The sequence below is a fragment of the Apodemus sylvaticus genome, chromosome 10, assembly GCF_947179515.1.
Source record: "Apodemus sylvaticus chromosome 10, mApoSyl1.1, whole genome shotgun sequence".
Lineage (NCBI taxonomy): Eukaryota > Metazoa > Chordata > Mammalia > Rodentia > Muridae > Apodemus > Apodemus sylvaticus.
Window position 1 is genome coordinate 75786837 of NC_067481.1, and position 19836 is coordinate 75806672.

Here is a 19836-nt window from a genome sequence, read left to right on the forward strand (position 1 = left end):
CTCACATCCTTAAGGCTACTTCTTCTGACCATGAGCTGAGTTTTCTAATTGAATTTGCTACCATTCATGTCAATTATTGAAGTAAAACTTAAAACCTGGAAGTCAGTGTGCATGACATAATGTGACCTTATCTGGAAAGACTGACAAAACTACAAACTTGGGTAATGTAGTTTATAGAAACAGTCTGGGCATCTTAACCCAGCCTGAGCTCAAACTTGTGATCGATAGTACCACCTCCTTAGTGCTGCTGTTACAGGCTTGAATTTGATCTTGAAGAACTAAAAACACTGTAAAGAAGAAAATAGTCAAAGGTTGAAAAGTTTCAGTCAAACCAAAAGTTAAGGCTAAACCCAGGAGTAAGTGCTGTTCAGCCCTATACATTTGATTAAAGGGGAGAAAGTCCTTAATTATAATGTAGGGGCAGATGGTGGGCCCTACTCTCCCATTGATTGTTCTTCCTGAACTAATTTGTTGAACTTCCTGGTTCTTTCCTCCTGTAGGTACCATCAACATTTCCCAGGCATGGGTCAGACTTCCTCTTCTACACCCCTTCCAAAGGAGGATCCTGATTTGACCTCTAGCTGTGTCACAAATCTTCAGAATTTCAAGATGAAAACCAAAATCCTGTCTCAGGAATTAATCACATTCATTGAATCATCCCTAGAGAATGGAAACCTCCGGGAAACAGTTTCTGTAGTTTGCAGAGCACTGAGTGACATCGAGAAAGCCCCACTGAACATTGCAGTGATGGGAGAGACTGGGGCTGGAAAATCCAGTCTCATCAATGCTCTACAGGGAGTGGGGCCTGATGAAGGAGGTGCGGCTGCTTCCACAGGAGTGGTATATACAACCACTGAGAGAACACCACACACTTACTCAAAGTTTCCCAGTGTGACACTATGGGACCTGCCAGGCATTGGGTCTACTGACTTCCAATCACATGATTATCTGAAGAAAATCAAGTTTGAGGAGTATGACTTCTTCATCATTGTCTCCTCTGGACGCTTTAAAAATAATGATGCAGAACTTGCCAAAGCCATTGTGCAAATGAATAGGAGTTTCTATTTTGTTAGAACACACACAGATGTTGATCTAATGATTGTAAAACAGAGTAATCCTAGGAGATTCGATAGAGAGAACACATTAAAGCAGATTCGAAATACCATTTCAAGTATACTCAAGGAAGTTACCCACCAGGAGCCTCCAGTCTTCTTGGTCTCTACCTTTGATGTGTCTGACTTTGACTTCCCAGAGCTGGAATCCACCCTTCTGAGTGAGCTCCCAGCCTACAAATGCCACATGTTCATGCTCACTCTGTCAGTTGTTACAGATTCCACCATAGACCAGAAGAGGGATATGCTGAAACAAAAGATCTGGAAGGCATCCATAATGCCAAGAGCATGGGCTACCATACCATTCAGGGGATTGACCCAAAATGACATAGAGATGTTGGAACAGACTTTGAATGACTATAGATCTTCCTTTGGACTGGATGAGGCATCACTAGGAAACATCGCTGAGGATTTGAACATGACACTGGAGGAACTCAAGGCAAGCAATAAGTCTCCACATTTTCTCTCAGATGAGCCAGAAACATCCTTAACAGAGAAACTGTTGAAGTACATTCGAAATCCTTACTTTTCAAAGTTTTTCCACTTGCAAAATTATTTCATTGACATGGTTTCGAGTGATGTTAAAGTTATCCTCAGTAAAGAAGAGCTTTTGACAGAGAAGGTAAGTACATTCAACTCTAATGTCTCTCTATATTGGGAGGAATCCATGGGAAAAAAATCAGTGTTTACATGGTTGTTCCAAGAAGCACCTTTCTATTTCACTTCACTGACATGTTGTTTCTTTTTCTGTTTCTGTTTCTTTTTCTTTGTTTCTTTCTTTCTTTCTTTTTTTTTGGGGGGGGGGTTTGTTTGTTTGTTTGTTTGGCTGGTTTTGGTTTTGGTTTTTGGCTTTTCTTTTTTTTTTTGTTTTTTTGGGGTTTTTTTGTTTTATTTTATTTTATTTTTTATTTCATTCGATATATTTTTATTTACATTTCAAATGATTTCCCCTTTTCTGGTCCCCCCACTCCCGAAAGTCACATAAGCCCCCTTCCCTCCCCCTATTCTCCTACCTACGTTTTCCCACTTCCCTGTTCTGGTTTTGCCTTATACTGCTACACTGAGTCCTTCTAGAACTAGGGGCCATTCCTCCTTTCTTCTTGATGTGTGGATTATGTTTTGGGTATTACAGTTTTCCAGGCTAATATCCGCTTATTAGTGAGTACATACCATGATTGATCTTTTGAGACTGGGTTACCTCACTTAGTATGATGTTCTCCAGCTCCATCCATTTGGTTAGAATTTCATGAATTCATTGTTTCTAATGGCTGAATAGTACTCCATTGTGTATATATACCACATTTTCTGCAACCATTCTTCTGTTGAGGGATACCTGGGTTGTTTCCAGCTTCTGGCTATTATAAATAGGGCTGCTATGAACATAGTGGAGCATGTATCCTTATTACACACTGGGAAATCCTCTGGGTATATGCCCAGGAGTGGTATAGCAGGATCTTTCAGAAGTGATGTGCCCAGTTTTTGAGGAACCACCAGACTGATTTCCAGAGTGGTTGTACCAATTTGCAACCCCACCAGCAGTAGAGGAGAGTTCCTCTTTCTCCACATCCTCACCAACACCTGCTGTCTCCTGAGTTTTTAATCTTAGCCATTCTGACTGGTATAAGGTGAAATCTCAGGGTTGTTTTGATTTGCATTTCCCTGATGACTAATGAAGTTGAGGATTTTTTAAGATGTTTCTCTGCCATCCGAAGTTCTTCAAGTGAGAATTCTTTGTTTAACTCTGTACCCCATTTTTTAATAGGGTTATTTGGTTTTCTGGGGTCTAACTTATTGAGTTCTTTGTATATATTGGATATTAGCCCTCTATCTGATGTAGAGTTGGTGAAGATCTTTTCCCAATTTGTTGGTTGCCGATTTGTCCTTTTGATGGTGTCCTTTGCTTTACAGAAACTTTGTAATTTTATGAGGTCCCATTTGTCAATTCTTGATCTTAGAGCATAAGCTATTGGTGTTCTGTTCAGGAACTTTCTCCCCCTGTACTGATGTCCTCAAGGTTCTTCCCCAGTTTCTTTTCTATTACCTTCAGAATTTCTGGGTTTATGTGGAGGTCCTTGATCCATTTGGAGTTGAGCTTAGTACAAGGAGACAAGAATGGATCAAATCGAATTCTTCTGCATGCTGACCTCCAGTTCAACCAGCACCATTTGTTGAAAAGGCTATCTTTTTTCCATTGGATGTTTTCAGCCCCTTTGTCAAGGATCAAGTGGTCATAGGTGTGTGGGTTCATTTCTGGATCTTCAATCCTGTTCCATTGATCTGCCTGCCTGTGTACCAATACCATGCAGTTTTTAACACTATTGCTTGGTAGTATTGCTTGAGGGCAGGTATACTGATTCCCACAGAATTTCTTTTGTTGTTGAGAATAGTTTTAGCTATCCTGGGTTTTTTGTTATTCCAGATGAATTTGAGAATTGTTCTTTCTAACTCAATGAAGAAATGAGTTGGGATTTTGATGGGTATTGTGTTGAATTTGTATATTGCTTTTGGCAAAATGGCCATTTTAACTATATTAATCCTGCCGATCCATGAGCATGGGAGGTTTTTCCATTTTTTGAGGTCTTCTTCCATTTCCTTCTTCAGAGTCTTGAAGTTCTCGTCATACCGATCTTTCACATATTTGGTAAGGGTCACCCCAAGGTACTTTATACTGTTTGTGGCTATTGTGAAGGGTGTCATTTCCCTAATTTCTTTCTCAGCCTGCTTATCCTTTGAGTATAGGAAGGGTACTGATTTGCTTGAGTTGATTTTATAACCAGCCACTTTGCGGAAGTTGTTTATCAGCTGTAGGAGTTCTCTAGTGGAGTTTTTGGGTCACTTAGGTAGACTATCATATCATCTGCAAAGAATGATAGTTTGACTTCTTCCTTTCCAATTTGTATCCCTTTGACATCCTTATGTTGTCTGATTGCCTGAGCTAGTACCTCAAGTACAATATTGAAAAGATAAGGAGAAAGGGGGCAGCCCTGTCTAGTCCCTGATTTTAGTGGAATTGCTTCAAGTTTCTCTCCATTTAGTTTGATGCTGGCTACTGGTTTGCTGTATATTGCTTTTACTATGTTTAGGTATGGGCCTTGAATTCCTGCTCTTTGCAAGACTTTAAGCATGAAAGGATGCTGAATTTTGTCAAATGCTTTTTCAGCATCCAATGAAATGACCATGTGGTTTTTTTTCTTTGAGTGTACTTATGTAGTGGATTGCATTGATTGATTTCCATATATTTAACCAACCCTGCATCCCTGGCATAAAGCTTACTTGATCATGGTGGATGATCGTTTTTATGTATTCTTGAATTCAGTTGGCAAGAATTTTATTGAGTATTTTTGCATCGATGTTCATAAGGGAAATTGGTCTGAAGTTCTCTTTGTTGGATCTTTGTGAGGTTTTGGTATCAGCGCAATTGTGGCTTCATACAAGGAATTGGGTAGTGTTCCTTCTGTTTCTATTTTTTGGAATAGTTTGAAGAGTATTGGTGTTAGGTCTTCTTTGAAGGTCTGATAGAATTTTGCACTGAAGCCTTCTGATCCTGTGCTTTTTTTGGTTGGAAGGCTTTCTATGACCCCTTCTATTTCTTTAGGGATTATGGGACTGTGTAGATGATCTATTTGGTCCTGATTTAATTTTGGTATTTGGTATCTCTCTAGGAAATTGTCCATTTCCTCCAGATTCTCCAGCTGTGTTGAGTATAGGCTTTTGTAGTAGGATATGATGATTTTTTTTAATTTCCTCAGTTTCTGTTGTTATATCTCCCTTTTCATTTCTAATTTTCTTAATTTGCATACTTTCTCTCTGCCCTTTGGTCAGTCTGGCTAAGGGTCTATCTATCTTGTTAATTTTTTCAAAAAACCAGCTCCTGGATTCATTGATTCTTTGTATGGTTCTCTTTGTTTCCACTTGACTGATTTCAGCCCTGAGTTTGATGATTTCCTGTCTTCTACTCCTCCTGGGTGAATTGGCTTCTTTTTATTCCAGGGCTTTCAGGTGTGTTGTTAAGCTGCTAGTGTATGCACTCTCCATTTTCCTTTTGGAGGCACTCAGGGCTATGAGTTTTCCTCTTAGTACTGCTTTCATTGTGTTTCAAAGATTTGGATATTGTGCCTTCATGTTCATTAAATTCTAAAAAGTCTCTGCTTTCTTTATTTCTTCTTTGGCCAAGTTGTCATTGAGTAGATTATTGTTCATCCTCCATGTGTATGTGGGCTTTCTGTTGTTTTTGTTCCCATTGAAGACCACTCTTACTCCATAGTGATCTGATAGGAGGCGTGGGATTAGTTCGATCTTTTTATATTTGTTGAGGTCTGTCTTGTGACCAATTATATGGTCGATTTTGGAGAAGGTACCATGAGGTGCTGAGAAAAAGGTATATTCTTTTCTTTTAGGGTGAAATGTTCTATAAATATCAGTCAAGTCCAATTGGTCCAAAGCTTCAATTTGTTTTATTGTGTCCCTGTTTAGTTTCTGTTTTCCTGATCAGTCCATTGAGGAGAGGAGAGTGTTGAAGTCACCCACAATTATTGTGTTAGGTACAATGTGTGCTTTGAGCTTTATTAAAGTTTCTTTTATGAATGAGGGTGCCCTTGCATTTGGCACATAGATGTTCAGAATTGAACGTTCTTCTTGTTGTATTTTTCCTTTGACCAGCAAGAAGTATCCTTCTGTATCTTTTTTGATTACTTTAGTTTGAAAGTCAATTTTATCTGATATTAGAATGGCTACTCCTGCTCGTTTCCTGAGACCATTGGCTTGTAAAATTGTCTTCTAGCCTTTTACTCTAAGGTCGTTTCGTCTTTGACATTGAGGTGTGTTTCCTGTATGCAGCAAAATGTAGGGTCCTATTTCCTTATCCAGTCTGTTAGTCTATGTCTTTTTATTGGGGAGTTGAGTCCATTAACGTTAAGAGATATTAAGGAATAGTGATTATTACTTCCTGTCATTTTTGATGTTATTTTTATATTTGAGTGGTTATCTTCTTTTGGGTTTGATGAAGGAAGGTAACTATCTTACTTTTTCCAGGGTGTCGTCTCCCTCCGTGTATTGGAGTTTTCCTCCTATTATTCTTTGTAGGGCTGGGTTTGTGGAAAGATATTGTGTAAATTTGGTTTTGTCATGGAATATCTTCCTTTCTCCATCTATTGTGATTGAGAGTTTTGCTGCGTATAGTAGTCTTGGCTGACATTTGTGTTCTCTTAGAGTCTGCATGAGATCTGCCCAGGATCTTCTAGCTTTCATGGTCTCTGGTGTGAAGTCTGGTGTGATTCTGATAGGTCTTCCTTTATATGTTACTTGGCCTTTTTCTCTTGCTGCCTTTAATATTCTTTCTTTGATCAGTACATTTGGGGTTTTGATTATTATGTGACGAGAGGTATTTCTGCTCAGGTCCAGTCTGTTTGGAGTTCTGTAGGCTTCTTGTATATTCATGGGCATCTCTCTCTTTAGGTTAGGGAAGTTTTCTTCCATAATTTTATTGAAGATATTTGCTGGCCCTTTAAGTTGTAAATCTTCACTCTCATCTATGCCCATAATTCTTAGGTTTGGTCTTCTCATTGTGTCCTGGATTTCCTGGGTGTTCTGGGATACAAGCTTTTTGCATTTTGCATTTTCTTTGACTGTTGAGTCAATGGTTTCTATGGTATCTTCAGCATCTGAGATTCTTTCTTCCATCTCTTGTATTCTGTTCTATTCTATTGATATTTGCATCTATGGCCCCTAATTTCTTCTCAAGGTTTTCCAGCTCCAAAGTTGTCTCCCTTTGTGATTTCTTAGTTGTTTCTACTTCTGATTTTAGATCCTGAATGGTTTTGCTTAGCTCCTTCACTTGCTTGTTTTTGTTTTCCTGTAATTCTTTAAGAGATTTTTGTGTTTCCTCTTTCATGACTTCTGCTGTTTGACTCACTTTCTCCTGCAAAACTTTAAGTTTGTGTGTGTGTGTGTGTGTGTGTGTTTCTTCTTTATTGACTTCTATCTCTTGAGCCTTATTCTCCTGAATTTCTTTAAGTGTTTTTTGTGTTTCCATTATACTGGTTTCTAGCTTATTCATGTTCCCCTGTATTTCTTTAAGAGATTCATTTATGTCCTTTTTGTGTTCTTCTAGCAGCATCATGAACAATGATTTTAAATCCAAATCTTGTTTTTCTGGTGTGTTTGTGTAATCAGGACTTGCTGATGTTGGAGAGTTTGGTTCAGACACTGCCATATTGCCTAGATTTCTGTTAGTAGTGTTCCTGCGTTCGCCCTTTGCCTTCTTGTTATTTCTGGCGTTAGATGGTCTTGTCTCTGGCTGGTATGTTTGCCTCCTGTGAGGCTATAGGACTATTTCTGCAACACTGGGTGGCTGGGTTTCCCCTGTTATAGATTGCTAATATGCTGCCCTCCTCTTGGGTGTCCTTGTAGCCCTAGTGTGCCTTGCCCCAGGTTATCTGTGTGAACCAGGCGGTGCCAGTTTGCTCCTTCAGTGAGTGCTGATGGTCTATGCTGCAGGACCTTTTCCGAGTGCTGGTCACTCTGCTGGGCAGCGATCTCCCAACCAGGTTGGTGCACACAAGGTTAGCCTAACTGCTGAGTCCCTGAGTCTAGGCAAAAGCCTGGCAGGCTAAGGTCTGAGCAAAGTTTCCCTCGGGCTATGACTGTTAATTGGTTCTGTCAGGTGGCCAGGATGGTGGAGTGTGTGCATGCTTCCTGAAAGTGCTGGGAGAGTCTGCTAGGCTAACAACCTCCTAGCCGGGGTGGCACACAGATGGCCCACCAAGCAGCCAAGGGCCTAGGGGCAGTCCAAGGCCTGTCTGTCTTAGACCCCCTGCTATGTTAGCCTCAGGCTATGAGTCTTAGCTGACTTTGCCTGCTAGAACTCTCTGGTGTCCTGTAGTCAAAATGGCGGCGTATGCACACCGATCTCCCCCCCTCCCCCCAGAACAGCCCCTGGCCTGGGTGCAGGCCAATGCCCATCGGTCTTAGACCCCTGCGATGTTGGCCTTGGGTTATATTTGCGCCCGAGATCCAAGATGGAGGAGAGACTCTCTTAACTGACTGGTGGGAGGCAGAGTTCGGATGTAGCTTCTGTGGAGTGAAAGGCGCTGTAAATCTGCCACCGCTTCCGGCTGGCCATTGAAGGTCAGTGGTAGTGGGCACAAGGCCTGCCTGGACCCTGTCGCCTTGGTTCCACTGCTGATAGCCCTTCCGCTGGACCAGTTGCTGCTGCTGCTGCTGCTGCTGCTGCTGCTGCTGCTGCTGCTGCTGCTGCTTCTGCCACCACCGCTGGCTGCTGCCACCTCCGCTGCTGCCCTTGGCTTTTCAAGACAGGGTTTCTCTGTGTAGCCCTGGCTGTCCTGGAACTCACTCTGTAGACCAGGCTGGCCTCAAACTCAGAAATCCACCTGCCTCTGCCTCCCAAGTGCTGGGATTAAAGGCGTGTGCCAACACTGCCTGGCCACTGACATGTTTCAAAGTGACTCTGATGAACTGTATCATATCTACTTTCTGCACTTGTTGACATCCAGGGATCTCTTTGGTTGAGACATCACATGATGTGCTTTTAAGGCTTTTAATTGTGAATCATCTCATTACGGTGGTGTTTATTTGCTTTGTATTTAAGAAGTATTTCAGCAGATGGAATGCTACTTGTAACTTTGCTTTTGATTCCTATGCTTTGCAGACTCCTTTCCTTTAAGAGATTCAAAGTTTCCATCTTATAATAAGCTCTTTGGCCCACTTAAGGTTGTTTTTTGTATAAAGTAAAGGGTAAGAGTCAAGGTTTAATCTTCACTGGTGTCCAGTTTGCACAGTTCCATTCTTCGAACCATGTGCCCTCTGTGCAGTATGAGTATTTGGAAGCCTTGCTGAGATACTGACTGACTGTAGCTGCATTCTGTTGCCTGCACAGTTATGAATATATTTCTAGGTCCACTCTTTTCATTAGTTTATTGGTCTATGGGCCTGCCTTCATGCCACTATTGGGCTATTTTGTCACTGTGGCTCTGTGCTACACCTTGAAATCAGGTATTATAGTGACTCTTAGCCCCATTGGTTTTGATCAATATTGTTTTGACTATTTGCAGTCTTCTGTGGTCCCGTGTGACTGCTTTGGAGCATCTCACATCCTTGGGTATTTATTGAAACACTTGCTTCCTTCCTTGCTTGCTTTCTACCTTCCTTTCTTCCTACCTTCTTACTCTGCCTTCTTATCTGGTATGTGTGTGTTGCGTCTGTTGTAAATGAACTTTCAAGATTTCTTTCAAAATTTTATATTTCTGAATCTCTCAGGCAAATCTTATATATTCATTTTAATTTCATTCATCAGTATCTTCTTCATTTTATTGAGTTTTTTTCTATTTGATTACATTTTAGGTGCACATATGACACGGTGAGGTTCCTTATGGCATTTCCATACATGCGTGCCTTTATACATTGTCATTCATTCTTATCTGTTCTCATTCATTCGTTTATCTACTGATTTCTGCCATGCCCCCCTTATCTATCTAGTTCCCTTTTACCCTCAAAAGTCCTTCATGTTTTCTCATACATACTCTGTTGCTCATCAGATGCAATTGCTCCTTCAACCTGCCTCTCATGTGATATGATTTTTTTTCATCATTTATGAAGTGTTTGACAGGAATTTAATCTACTTCAATTTCTTTGGAGTCTTTTCTAAATATTAATTTATGCATTTATTTGTATGTATCTAAGTCTTTACATACACTCAGAACAGAGAATCAGATCCTATTACAGATGGTTGTGAGCTACCATGTGGGTGCTGGGAATTGAACTCAGGACCTCTGGAAGAGCAGACAGTCTTCTCAGCTGCTGAACCATCTCTTCAACCCTCCTCAGAATCTTTTATTAGAGACTTATGATCCTTTGTGCTCAGTGTTGCCTTCGCTATTTTGAATAGTTATAGTGTTCTGTATAGCAATTAGTGCTTCTCAGTGGAAATATCTACCACTTATATAGGATGTCCTTATTAAGAAAATTCTCCAGAAAAAAATGTGTCTTTGGAGGTTGGGTTGTTATGCAATATTAGGTTTATTTCCAGCTAAACATCACAATGTAGATGCCATATAAGTGTTCTGGAGGCATCTAGTGAGTTTTGACTCAGTCTATTCCATGTCAGGCTTTTTGAGAACCATTGTTTCAGATGGTCACACAAGACTGGAACTCTCATATGCTGCCAGCAACTATGACATAAATAGGAGGATATAAATAATGCATTGTACATGAATTTAAATTTATTTCTGTAGCCACAATCACCATGAATTCATAAATATTGCTTTGACTTTTAAATCAGTGTGGATTGATGTCTATATGCAGGTGAGGGCAGGCACAAGATAAGCAGAGAGCCTGTGATTGGGCAGTGGAAAAGGAAGGCAGGTGTAGATTTTTAGAGATGGGAAAGAGAGGACAGAGAGGAGAAGGAAGGAAGATGGAGGAAGAGAAAGAGGATCCAGATTTCATGTGGCTTTAAATAGCCACAGGTAGTTATGAATATCTTATAAGGGAAGGATAATTACAGGACAATTTGTCTTATCTGTGTGGGCAATTTATATCAGTATCAATTTGCTCTGAGTTCATTGTGTGGGACTTTTGTGGGGTGAGAATTTAATGTATAATCTGACTGATACATTACAAGTTTTGATTTTACTGGATTACAGGGATTTGGGACCAATGATCACAGGAGGTGGATGGCTGGGTATGTGAGCAGAATCCACAACCAAAGAACCACAAGATGGGCTGTCACTACATGGGGCTAGCCATGGAAGCAGCAGGGTCCCTGGGGCCCAAATAGCCAGTGATAGTGCAGGATGGCGCATTTTTTAATTATTTTCCACAACAGGTGCCACCCAATCGTGGCATCCCAGCACCAGAGAGGCAGAGATGGGTAGACCTTTGAAACTCATACTACATACATGTGTGCCTGCAAACATGCAGGCAGCTTCACATACAAATTCTCAAATAATTACCCTGGAAGTTTTGATATTTTAATATATTATTCCTAGTGATGGCAGGCCCTTTACTGATGCCCTCCTTCCCCAGTTTTATTGGTGACATAGCCTCCAACAAGATGATGGGCTGACTCAAGAATAGAATTCTGTATATATGAAGCATTGGAATTGATCCTATTATTAACACCAGTGTATTAAAGCTAAGTGAAGCCAATCTCTCATGACTTCCTGCATTTACCTTGTGTTCCAGCTGTAACTCCAAATCCTATGTGTGTCTGAAATTCTAAAAGAAAAGGGTATGGCTGTGATTCATACCTTTCATTCCAAAGTTCTGGTATTCTTAGTATCAGTATTGATAAACTGGGATCTACAGTCATAGCTATCATGAAGTCTTGTTTTCCAAACATCATTAAATATACATAGTTTTAATGTCCTTCTATGATTATATTAAACTAGGAGTATCAGACAAAAGTTGTTGTGGCCCCAAAGTCCAAAATATGTAATATAGTGACATATATGTAATATATGGATTCCTGAAGGAAACACATCTGATCTTTATCTTTTTTCTTCAGCCTTAAGAACTGATGCTTCCTTGGAGAAAGGCTGTGAGGGAAATACTTTTTTACTCAAGTTTCTTGCCTTACAGAAGCTTTGCAATTTTATGAGGTCCCATTTGTCAATTCATAATCTTAGAGTTGGTGTTCCATTCAAGAAAGTTTCCCCTGTGCCCATGTGTTCAAGGCTTTTCCTTACTTTCCCTTCTATTAGTTTCAGTGTATCTAGTTTTATGAGGAGGTCCTTGGTCCACTTTAGCTGTGTACAGGGAGATAAGAATGGATCAATTTGCATTCTTCTACAGGTTGAGTGCCAGTTGAACCGGCACCAATTGTTGAAAATGCTGTCTTTTCCCCACTGGATGGTTTTAGCTCCTTTGTCAAAGATAAAGTGATCACAGGTGTGTGGGTTTATTTCTGGGGCTTCACTTCAGTTCCATTGACCTACCTGCCTGTCACTGTACCAATACCATGCAGTTTTTATCACTATTACTCTGAAGTACAGCCTGAGGTTCCGGATGGTGATTCCCCCAGAAATTTGTTTATTATGGAGAATAGTTTTCACTATCCTTGACTTTTGTTCTTCCAAATCAATTTGAGAATTACTCTTTCTAATTCTATGAAGAATTGAATTGGAATTTTGATGGGGATTGCATTGAATCTGTAGAATGCTTTTGGCAAGATGGCCATTTTTACTATATTAATCCTGCCAATCCACAAGCACGGGAGATCATTCCATCTTCTGAGGTCTTCTTTGATTTCTTTCTTCAGAGATTTGAAGTTCTTGCCATACAGATCTTTCACATTTTGGTTAGAGTCACAATAAGATATTTTATATTATTTGTGACTATTATGAAGGGTGTCCTTTCCTTAATTTCTTCCTCAGCCCATTTATCCTTTGACTGTAGGATGGCTACTGATTGGTTTGAGTTAATTTTATATCCAGCCACTTTGCTGAAATTGTTTATCAGCTTTAAGAGTTCTCTGGTGATATTTTTGGGGTCACTTAAGTATACTATTATATCATCTGCAAATAGTGATAGTTTGATTTTTTTTCTTTTCCAATTTGTATCCATTTGACCTCCTTTTGTTGTCTAATTGCTCTAACTTGAACTTCAAGTACTACATTGAATAGATAGGAAGAGAGTGGTAAGCCTTGTCTAGTCCCTGATTTTAGGTTCATTACTTCAAGTTTCTCTCCATTTAGTTTAATGTTGGCTACTGGTTTGGTGTATATTGCTTTTACTATGTTTAGGTATGGGCCTTGAATTCCTGATCTTTCCAAGACTTATAACATGAAGAGATGTTGAATTTTGAAAAATGCTTTTTCAGCATGTGAAATGATCATGTGGGGTTTTTCTTTGAGTTTGTTTATGTAGTGGATTACATTGATGGATTTCTGTATATTGAACCATCCCTGCATCCCTGGAATGAAGCCTACATGATAATGGTGAATGATTGTTTTGATGTGTTCTTGGATTAAGTTTGCAAAAATTTTATTGAGTATTTTTGCATCCATATTCATAAGGAAAATTGGTCTGAAATTTTCTTTCTTTGTTGGGTCTTTGTGTGGCTTTGGTATCCATATAACCATGGCTTCATAGAACAAATTGGGTAATGTTTCTTCTGCTTCTATTTTGTGGAATAGTTTGAAGAGTGTTGGTATTAGGTATTCTTTGAAGGTCTGACAGAATTCTGCACTAAACCCATCTGGTCCTGTACTTTTTATGGTAGGGAGATGTTTCATGACTGCTTCTATTTCTTTAGGGGTTATGGGACTGTTTAGATGGTTTATCCAATCCTGATTTAATTTTGGTACTTGGTATCTGTTTAGAAAATTGTCCATTTCCTCCAGAATTTCCAGTTTTGTTGAATATAGGTTTTTGTAGTAGGAACTGATGATTTTTTTATATTTTCTCAGTTTCTGTTGTTGTATCTCCCTTTCATTTCTGATTTTGTTAATTTGGATACTGTCTCTGGGCCTTCGGGTTAGTCTGGCTAAGGCTCTATCTATTTTGTTGATTTTCTGGAAGAATCAGCTCCTGGTTTTCTTGATTCTTTGTATAGTTCTTTTTGTTTCTACTTGGTTGATTTCAGCCCTGAGGTTATTTACTGCCTTCTGCTCCTCTTGGGTGTATTTGCTTCTTTTTGTTATGCTTCTTGTAATTTCATGGACATCTCTTTCTTTAGGTTAGGGAAGTTTTCTTCTATAATTTTGTTTAAGATATTTACTTGTGCTTTTAGTTGGGATTCTTTACTTTCTTCTATACACATTATCCTTTGGTTTGATCTTCTCATTGTGTCCTGAATTTTCTGGTTACTTTGACTTAAGAGCTTTTTGCATTTTCTATTTTCATTGACTATTGTGTCAATGCTTTCTATGGTATCTTCTGCACCTGAGATTCTCTCTTCTATCTCTTGTATTCTCTTGGTAATGCTTGCATCTAAGACTCATGATCTCTCTCTCCTAGGTTTTCCACCACCAGGATTGTCTCCCTTTGTGATTTCTTTATTGCGTCTATTTCCACTTTTAGACACTGGATGGTTTTGTTCAATTCTTTCACCTGTTTGGTTGAATTTTCCTCTAATTCTTTAAGAGATTTTTGTGTTTCCTCTTTGAGATCTTCTACCTGTTTACCTGTGTTCTCCTGTATTTCTTTAAAGGATTTATTTATGTCCTTCTTGAAGTCCTCTATCATCATCATGAGATGTGATTTTAAATCAGAGTCTTGCTTTTCTGGTGTGTTGGGGTATCCAGGCTATGCTGTGGTTTGAGAACTGGGTTCTGATGATGCCAAATAGCCTTGGTTTCTGTTGCTTATGTGCTTGCCCTTGCCTCTTGCCATCTAGTTATGTCTGGTGTTACCTGGTCTTGCTGTCTCTGACTGTGGCTTATCCCTCCTGCAATCCGGTGTGTCAGTACTCCTGGGAGACATGTTTTCTCCTGGAGGAATTTGGGTATGGAGAGCTGTGACACAGGGTCAGCTCTGAGTTGCAGATGGAAACCAGAAGGATCCTCTCCCAAACTGCTCCTAAACTGCTCCCAAAGGAACTCCTAGGTTCCTGTGTCCTGATGGTTCTGGGGCAGGTCTCTATTGAGTCAGGAATTTGAGCAGAAGTGGTAGTCTTGCCTGTGCTCACGGGTGTGTTGGTACTCCTGGGAGACCAGCTCTCCCAGAGGTATTTGGATATGGAGCGCTGTGGCACAGAACCAGCTCCCAGCAAACTGGAAGAATCCTGTCCCAGGCTGCTCCTCAGTTCCTGTGTCCTGAGGGTTCCAGGCAGGTCCCTCTGAACTGAAGTTGTGGTTTGACCTGTACTCACAGGCGTGTTCGCATTCCTGGGAGACCTGCTCTCTCCTGGAATGTTTGGGTATGGAGAACTGTGGCACAGGGTCAGCTCTGGGTGCAGACAGAAACTGGAGAAATCCTGTCAAATAAATCTTTTTAAGATCTAGTTTTGAAGTTTCAAAGGAGCACGCATGTTATGAATATGCCCCTCAGTTCCTTTGACCACCAGACAGGTTCATTTCCACTTTCATGCCATGTCTACAACATAACATATATATCAATAAAAAACCTTAGCTCTGTGAATAAGAAAATATATTTGTCTTTTTGAGACTGGCTTTATTGTCTTAACATGACTACCTGCAGTTACATCCAATTTCCTACAAAGGACATAATTTCAATCTTCTTTATGGCTAAAGAGATGTCGATTACACATATATAGAAATGTATCCAAACCTCTGGTGGAAATGTCAAGAATCTTTTCTGCTCCCCACCTCATGCTGCTTATGCCTTTATTCACAGACTACACAAGAGAAACTAGAATAGATGTGGAAAGGGACCAGAGGTCATGAGGCATAAGAAGCAATACCCTAAGCACTCAAAGGAGGCAGGGAGCCTTTCCATGAGATATGTTGCTTGAGGTTTTTTGATATGCTGCTGATCTATGGATTTTACAACCCTTATGGATTTTACAAGCCCTTATGGATTTTACAACCTATGAGTATTAATTGTAATAGGAATAGAAATAAGGCAAAGACAATTTAAAATAAGAAGTAAACACTGATGGAATAAGTGGATCATGAATGGGACAACAAAGGAGAAGGGAAACCACAGAAGAAGGTAAGGGCTGAATCAGGGTACATGACAGGCAGATCAGAGATTAAGCCAGCAGCCAGGAACAGAAAAGAAGGTGTTCTGCTAATAATGGTATCAGCATATGAGGTCCCTCCTTATCATAAGAACAAACTCCTAGGCATTGCCCTGATGTATTGATAATCACAGTGTCTCTCTTCTCTTCTCTATTCAGCATCCTCCACTGCACACAGCTACAGTCAAGCCTTCTTCCAGCAGACCCTCTCTTTTAACTGCTCAACTTTTGGCATTTAGCTTTGAAAATTTTTTTAAGAATTTCAAGAAGGAAAGCAAAATCCTCTCTGAAGAAACCATCACCTTGATTGAATCCCATCTGGAGGATCAAAATATTCAGGGAGCACTGTCTGAAATTAGTCATGCTCTGAGAAACATTGACAAAGCCCCACTGAACATTGCTGTGACTGGAGAAACAGGAACAGGGAAATCCAGCTTTATCAATGCCCTGAGGGGAGTGAGGGATGAAGAAGAAGGTGCAGCCAGCACTGGGGTGGTAGAGACAACCATGAAGAGAACTCCATACCCACACCCAAAACTCCCCAATGTAACACTATGGGACCTGCCTGGCATTGGGTCCACTACCTTCCCACCACAAAACTATCTGACAGAAATGAAGTTTGGTGAGTACGACTTCTTCATTATCATCTCTGCTACACGTTTCAAAGAAATTGATGCACATCTGGCCAAAGCCATTGCAAAGATGAACACAAAGTTCTACTTTGTTCGAACCAAGATAGATCAAGATGTCAGTAATGAACAGAGAAGTAAACCTAAGTCTTTCAATAGAGATAGTGTCTTAAAGAAAATTAGAGATGACTGTTCAGGGCATCTTCAGGAGCTTCTCTCCAATCAGCCTCCAGTCTTCCTAGTCTCTAACTTTGATGTGTCTGACTTTGACTTCCCAAAGCTGGAGACCACCCTACTCAGTGAGCTCCCGGCCCATAAACGCCACATCTTCATGATGTCATTGCACAGTGTTACTGAGACTGCCATTGACTGCAAGAGGGATTTCCTCAGACAGAAGATCTGGCTGGAGGCCCTGAAAGCAGGAGTTTGGGCCACCATTCCACTTGGGGGCTTCATCAGAGATGAAATGCAAAAGTTGGAGGAGACCTTGAATCTCTACAAGACATACTTTGGGCTGGATGAAGCCTCACTGGGAAATATTGCCAAGGATTTCAATGTGTCTGTGAATGAAATCAAAGCACACCTTAGGTCTCTCCATTTGTTAACAAGCAACAAAGATATATCCTTCAAGGAAAAACTGTTGAAGTATATTGAATATATTTCCTATGTTACTGGGGGACCACTTGCCTCAGGCCTTTACTTTAGAAAGACTTACTATTGGAAAAGTCTCTTCATTGATACTGTAGCAAGTGATGCCAAGTCACTCCTTAATAAGGAAGAGTTTTTATCAGAGAAGACAGGTTCATGCATGTCTGACATCCCTGCATACTGGGAAACAGGGATGGAGCTGTGAGGCACTAACCTTTGGACTGCCTTTGGGCACAGTCTTAAAGCCTACTTTTAAGCAGCAAACATTTTCTGGGAAAGACTAGAGGATTCATGTCTTTCAGAGACAGAATATCACTGTGGCGAGTAAAAAGAGTTGTCCGTGGTATAAGAACTCTCTTCCATTAAAGTATCCTGTCTGGAAATATATGGTTGTATACATATGACTTGCTATATCTTTGTCTAATTAAACTGGGATCATTTGTCCCAAGGAGATTTCCCTTCAATGCCACGCTCTCCTGAGATAAAGAAGTTGATACACTGTGTAACCATTTGTGCTTTTCTGTATCTGCCTCAGTTGCAGAATAATGACACAGAGGTTTGTTTATGCAGTAACACCTATCCCTTAGCTAAGCTTGCTCACCAACTAGCTTATAACTAAATTATCCTGTCTAAACTACTTTATGTCAGAGATGAGGCTGGTTGCCTATTCTCACAAGTTCACACACACAAAAAATTCAGTTCATAAATTGAAGTTGAAGTTTACAACAGTGAATGTTTACAGGCATATTCATTAGGAGTAACTATCTGGCTAAACATCTATCACCTGTCACAGCTCCACAGGTTCACAGAAGGTTAAAAACCATAACTAAGTTATTAGTGAAGTTTTGTATAGATAAACCCAGTTAATATTTTATCTTCTGCCCTACCACCTATAATAAATCATTAGTTCATTTTTTATGACCTTTGGTTAATTGTTTTGGAATGTGTTCTGAGTAGGAGAAAGTCTGGTTACTATCTAAGAGGAATTAACTGGTGACACTTGGGAGACTGGCAGAGTTCTCATTGCAGTTTTGACTATCAGAAAAGGAACCTAATAGTAGTCCCATTATAAAAGAGCTTAATAACTCCAGACATAATTATACAAATTCTTATAAGATCATCATTAAGACTTGACTCTTCTACTTGTCTATACAACATTATCACAGGACAGTACATCTGCAGAGATCTGCTCCAAAGGGGTGTGCTACTACTTAGGGGTTGTTATATATGCTTAATAATAACAGGAAAAGCATATGAATATCAGGAATGTTTCCTAAAATGAATTTCTGACAGCCTTGCTTAATAAGGGTGCACCTGTTGCAGATTATATAATAATCTAAAGCAGGGCATTTCAGGATGATCACCTGCGAGTTATTAGCTTGTTGCATTTTGGCTCCTGACAATATATAGTAAATCTCAATTGTTATTTCTGAAACTAAAGAGGCCAGGTGGGAAAGCTTGGCCCACTAAATGTCTGGCATGAACTTCCTTGAATAGCCACGCCCCCCAACCCACCATGGTGCAACAAGGCCAGCTGCAGGGAATAAGGGAAGGACTCCAAAGAGGCAGTTTTAAGGTAACTCTTTTAAGCAGCCCTGGCTGTGTTGAAATCCCAGCTCTTCAACTGTAGCCTCAGTGCATAAAGCCAAGCCAAGCAAGAGGCTACCTCCCTGACAGAGAGAGCAAAGGAGGCTGTGAGCTGAGCCAGCTGGGGGAGCTGCTCTCTCAGGACAGAAGCCTCCCTGAGAGGGCTCATGTTAGCCAGACACCTTGTGGCCTGATGGCCCAACAATGCCTGTGGGACCAACAACTTCCCTGAGCTGGGGAATGATCTATATCCAGTGAGGCAGCTCCCAGTTAACATGTAGAAGGCAGAAACACCTCTTCTCTGAGAGAAAATACAGGGGTCAGGCTATTCACGGTGCAGAAAGCAGAGGCCAGACACAAATAGAGAGCAGGTTTTCTGATAAGGTAAAAAATGATTCAAGTTTCCCCTAGCAAGTGGAGCAGGGGCTGTCTAGGCCTCTATTCCCTGCCATTGGATCCCAACCTTCCTCTATCTGGACTGCCTGGTTGGGCTTCAGCAGGAGAGAATGTGCCTAATCCTGCTGGAACTAGATGTTTCAGAGTAGGTGGTACCCAAGGAGGGCTCCCCTTCTCTGACGAGAAGGGGAGGGGCCATTGGGAGGAGGAATTTGTAAGGGTGAGATAGAAAAGAGAGGAGAGAGGGGGCTGTGATAAGGGTGTAAACTGAATAAAAAAGGAAATGCTTTAAAATGATTGAAGCTATACTTTAGGGTTAAAGAAGGGGAAAGTGACTATAAAACATTATAGGTAAATATAACTAGTTTAAATTTCATAAAATCAAGTAATTAAAGAGAGTATTAAATAAATTAAAAGGAATAAGTCTCATACAGATGGAAAAAGAATGTAGAGAAAATTAAATACAGAAAGAGGTAATAACTTGAAAAAAAGGTTAAGAGCAATATTAAAATTGATTCCCCAGAGGAAGGAATTTAGAGAAAATTAAATACAGAAAAATAAGTTTAGAAAACATTCAGAGAGGTCTGGAGAGATGGCTCAGCAGTTAAGAACACTGACTCCTCTTCAGAAGGTCCTTCTGAGTTCCAATTCCAGCAACCACATGGTGACTCACAATCATCCTTAATGAGACCTGATGCCCTCTTCTGGTCTGTCTGAAGACAGCTACATTGTACTTACATATAATAATAAACAAATGGCAGGCCAGAGTGATCAGGGCTGGAACAAAGTGGGGCCAGAGCAAGCA

General features: G+C 40.3%; 2 protein-coding genes across 2 annotated transcripts in view; both read left to right on the forward strand.

Moving 5' to 3' along the window:
- LOC127693479 (uncharacterized) overlaps positions 1-17964 on the forward strand; it is a 31396-nt gene extending 13432 nt beyond the window's left edge. Inside the window, exons 2-3 of the mRNA XM_052194380.1 lie at positions 501-1734; positions 15931-17964. Coding sequence (XP_052050340.1) covers positions 523-1734; positions 15931-17253 — 2535 coding nt within the window. The 5' untranslated portion in view covers positions 501-522 and the 3' untranslated portion in view covers positions 17254-17964. The remainder of the gene's footprint in view (positions 1-500; positions 1735-15930) is intronic.
- Positions 1-19836, forward strand: part of LOC127693478 (uncharacterized) — an 87438-nt gene that overhangs the window by 13387 nt on the left and 54215 nt on the right. The gene's annotated exons all lie outside the window — the stretch shown is intronic.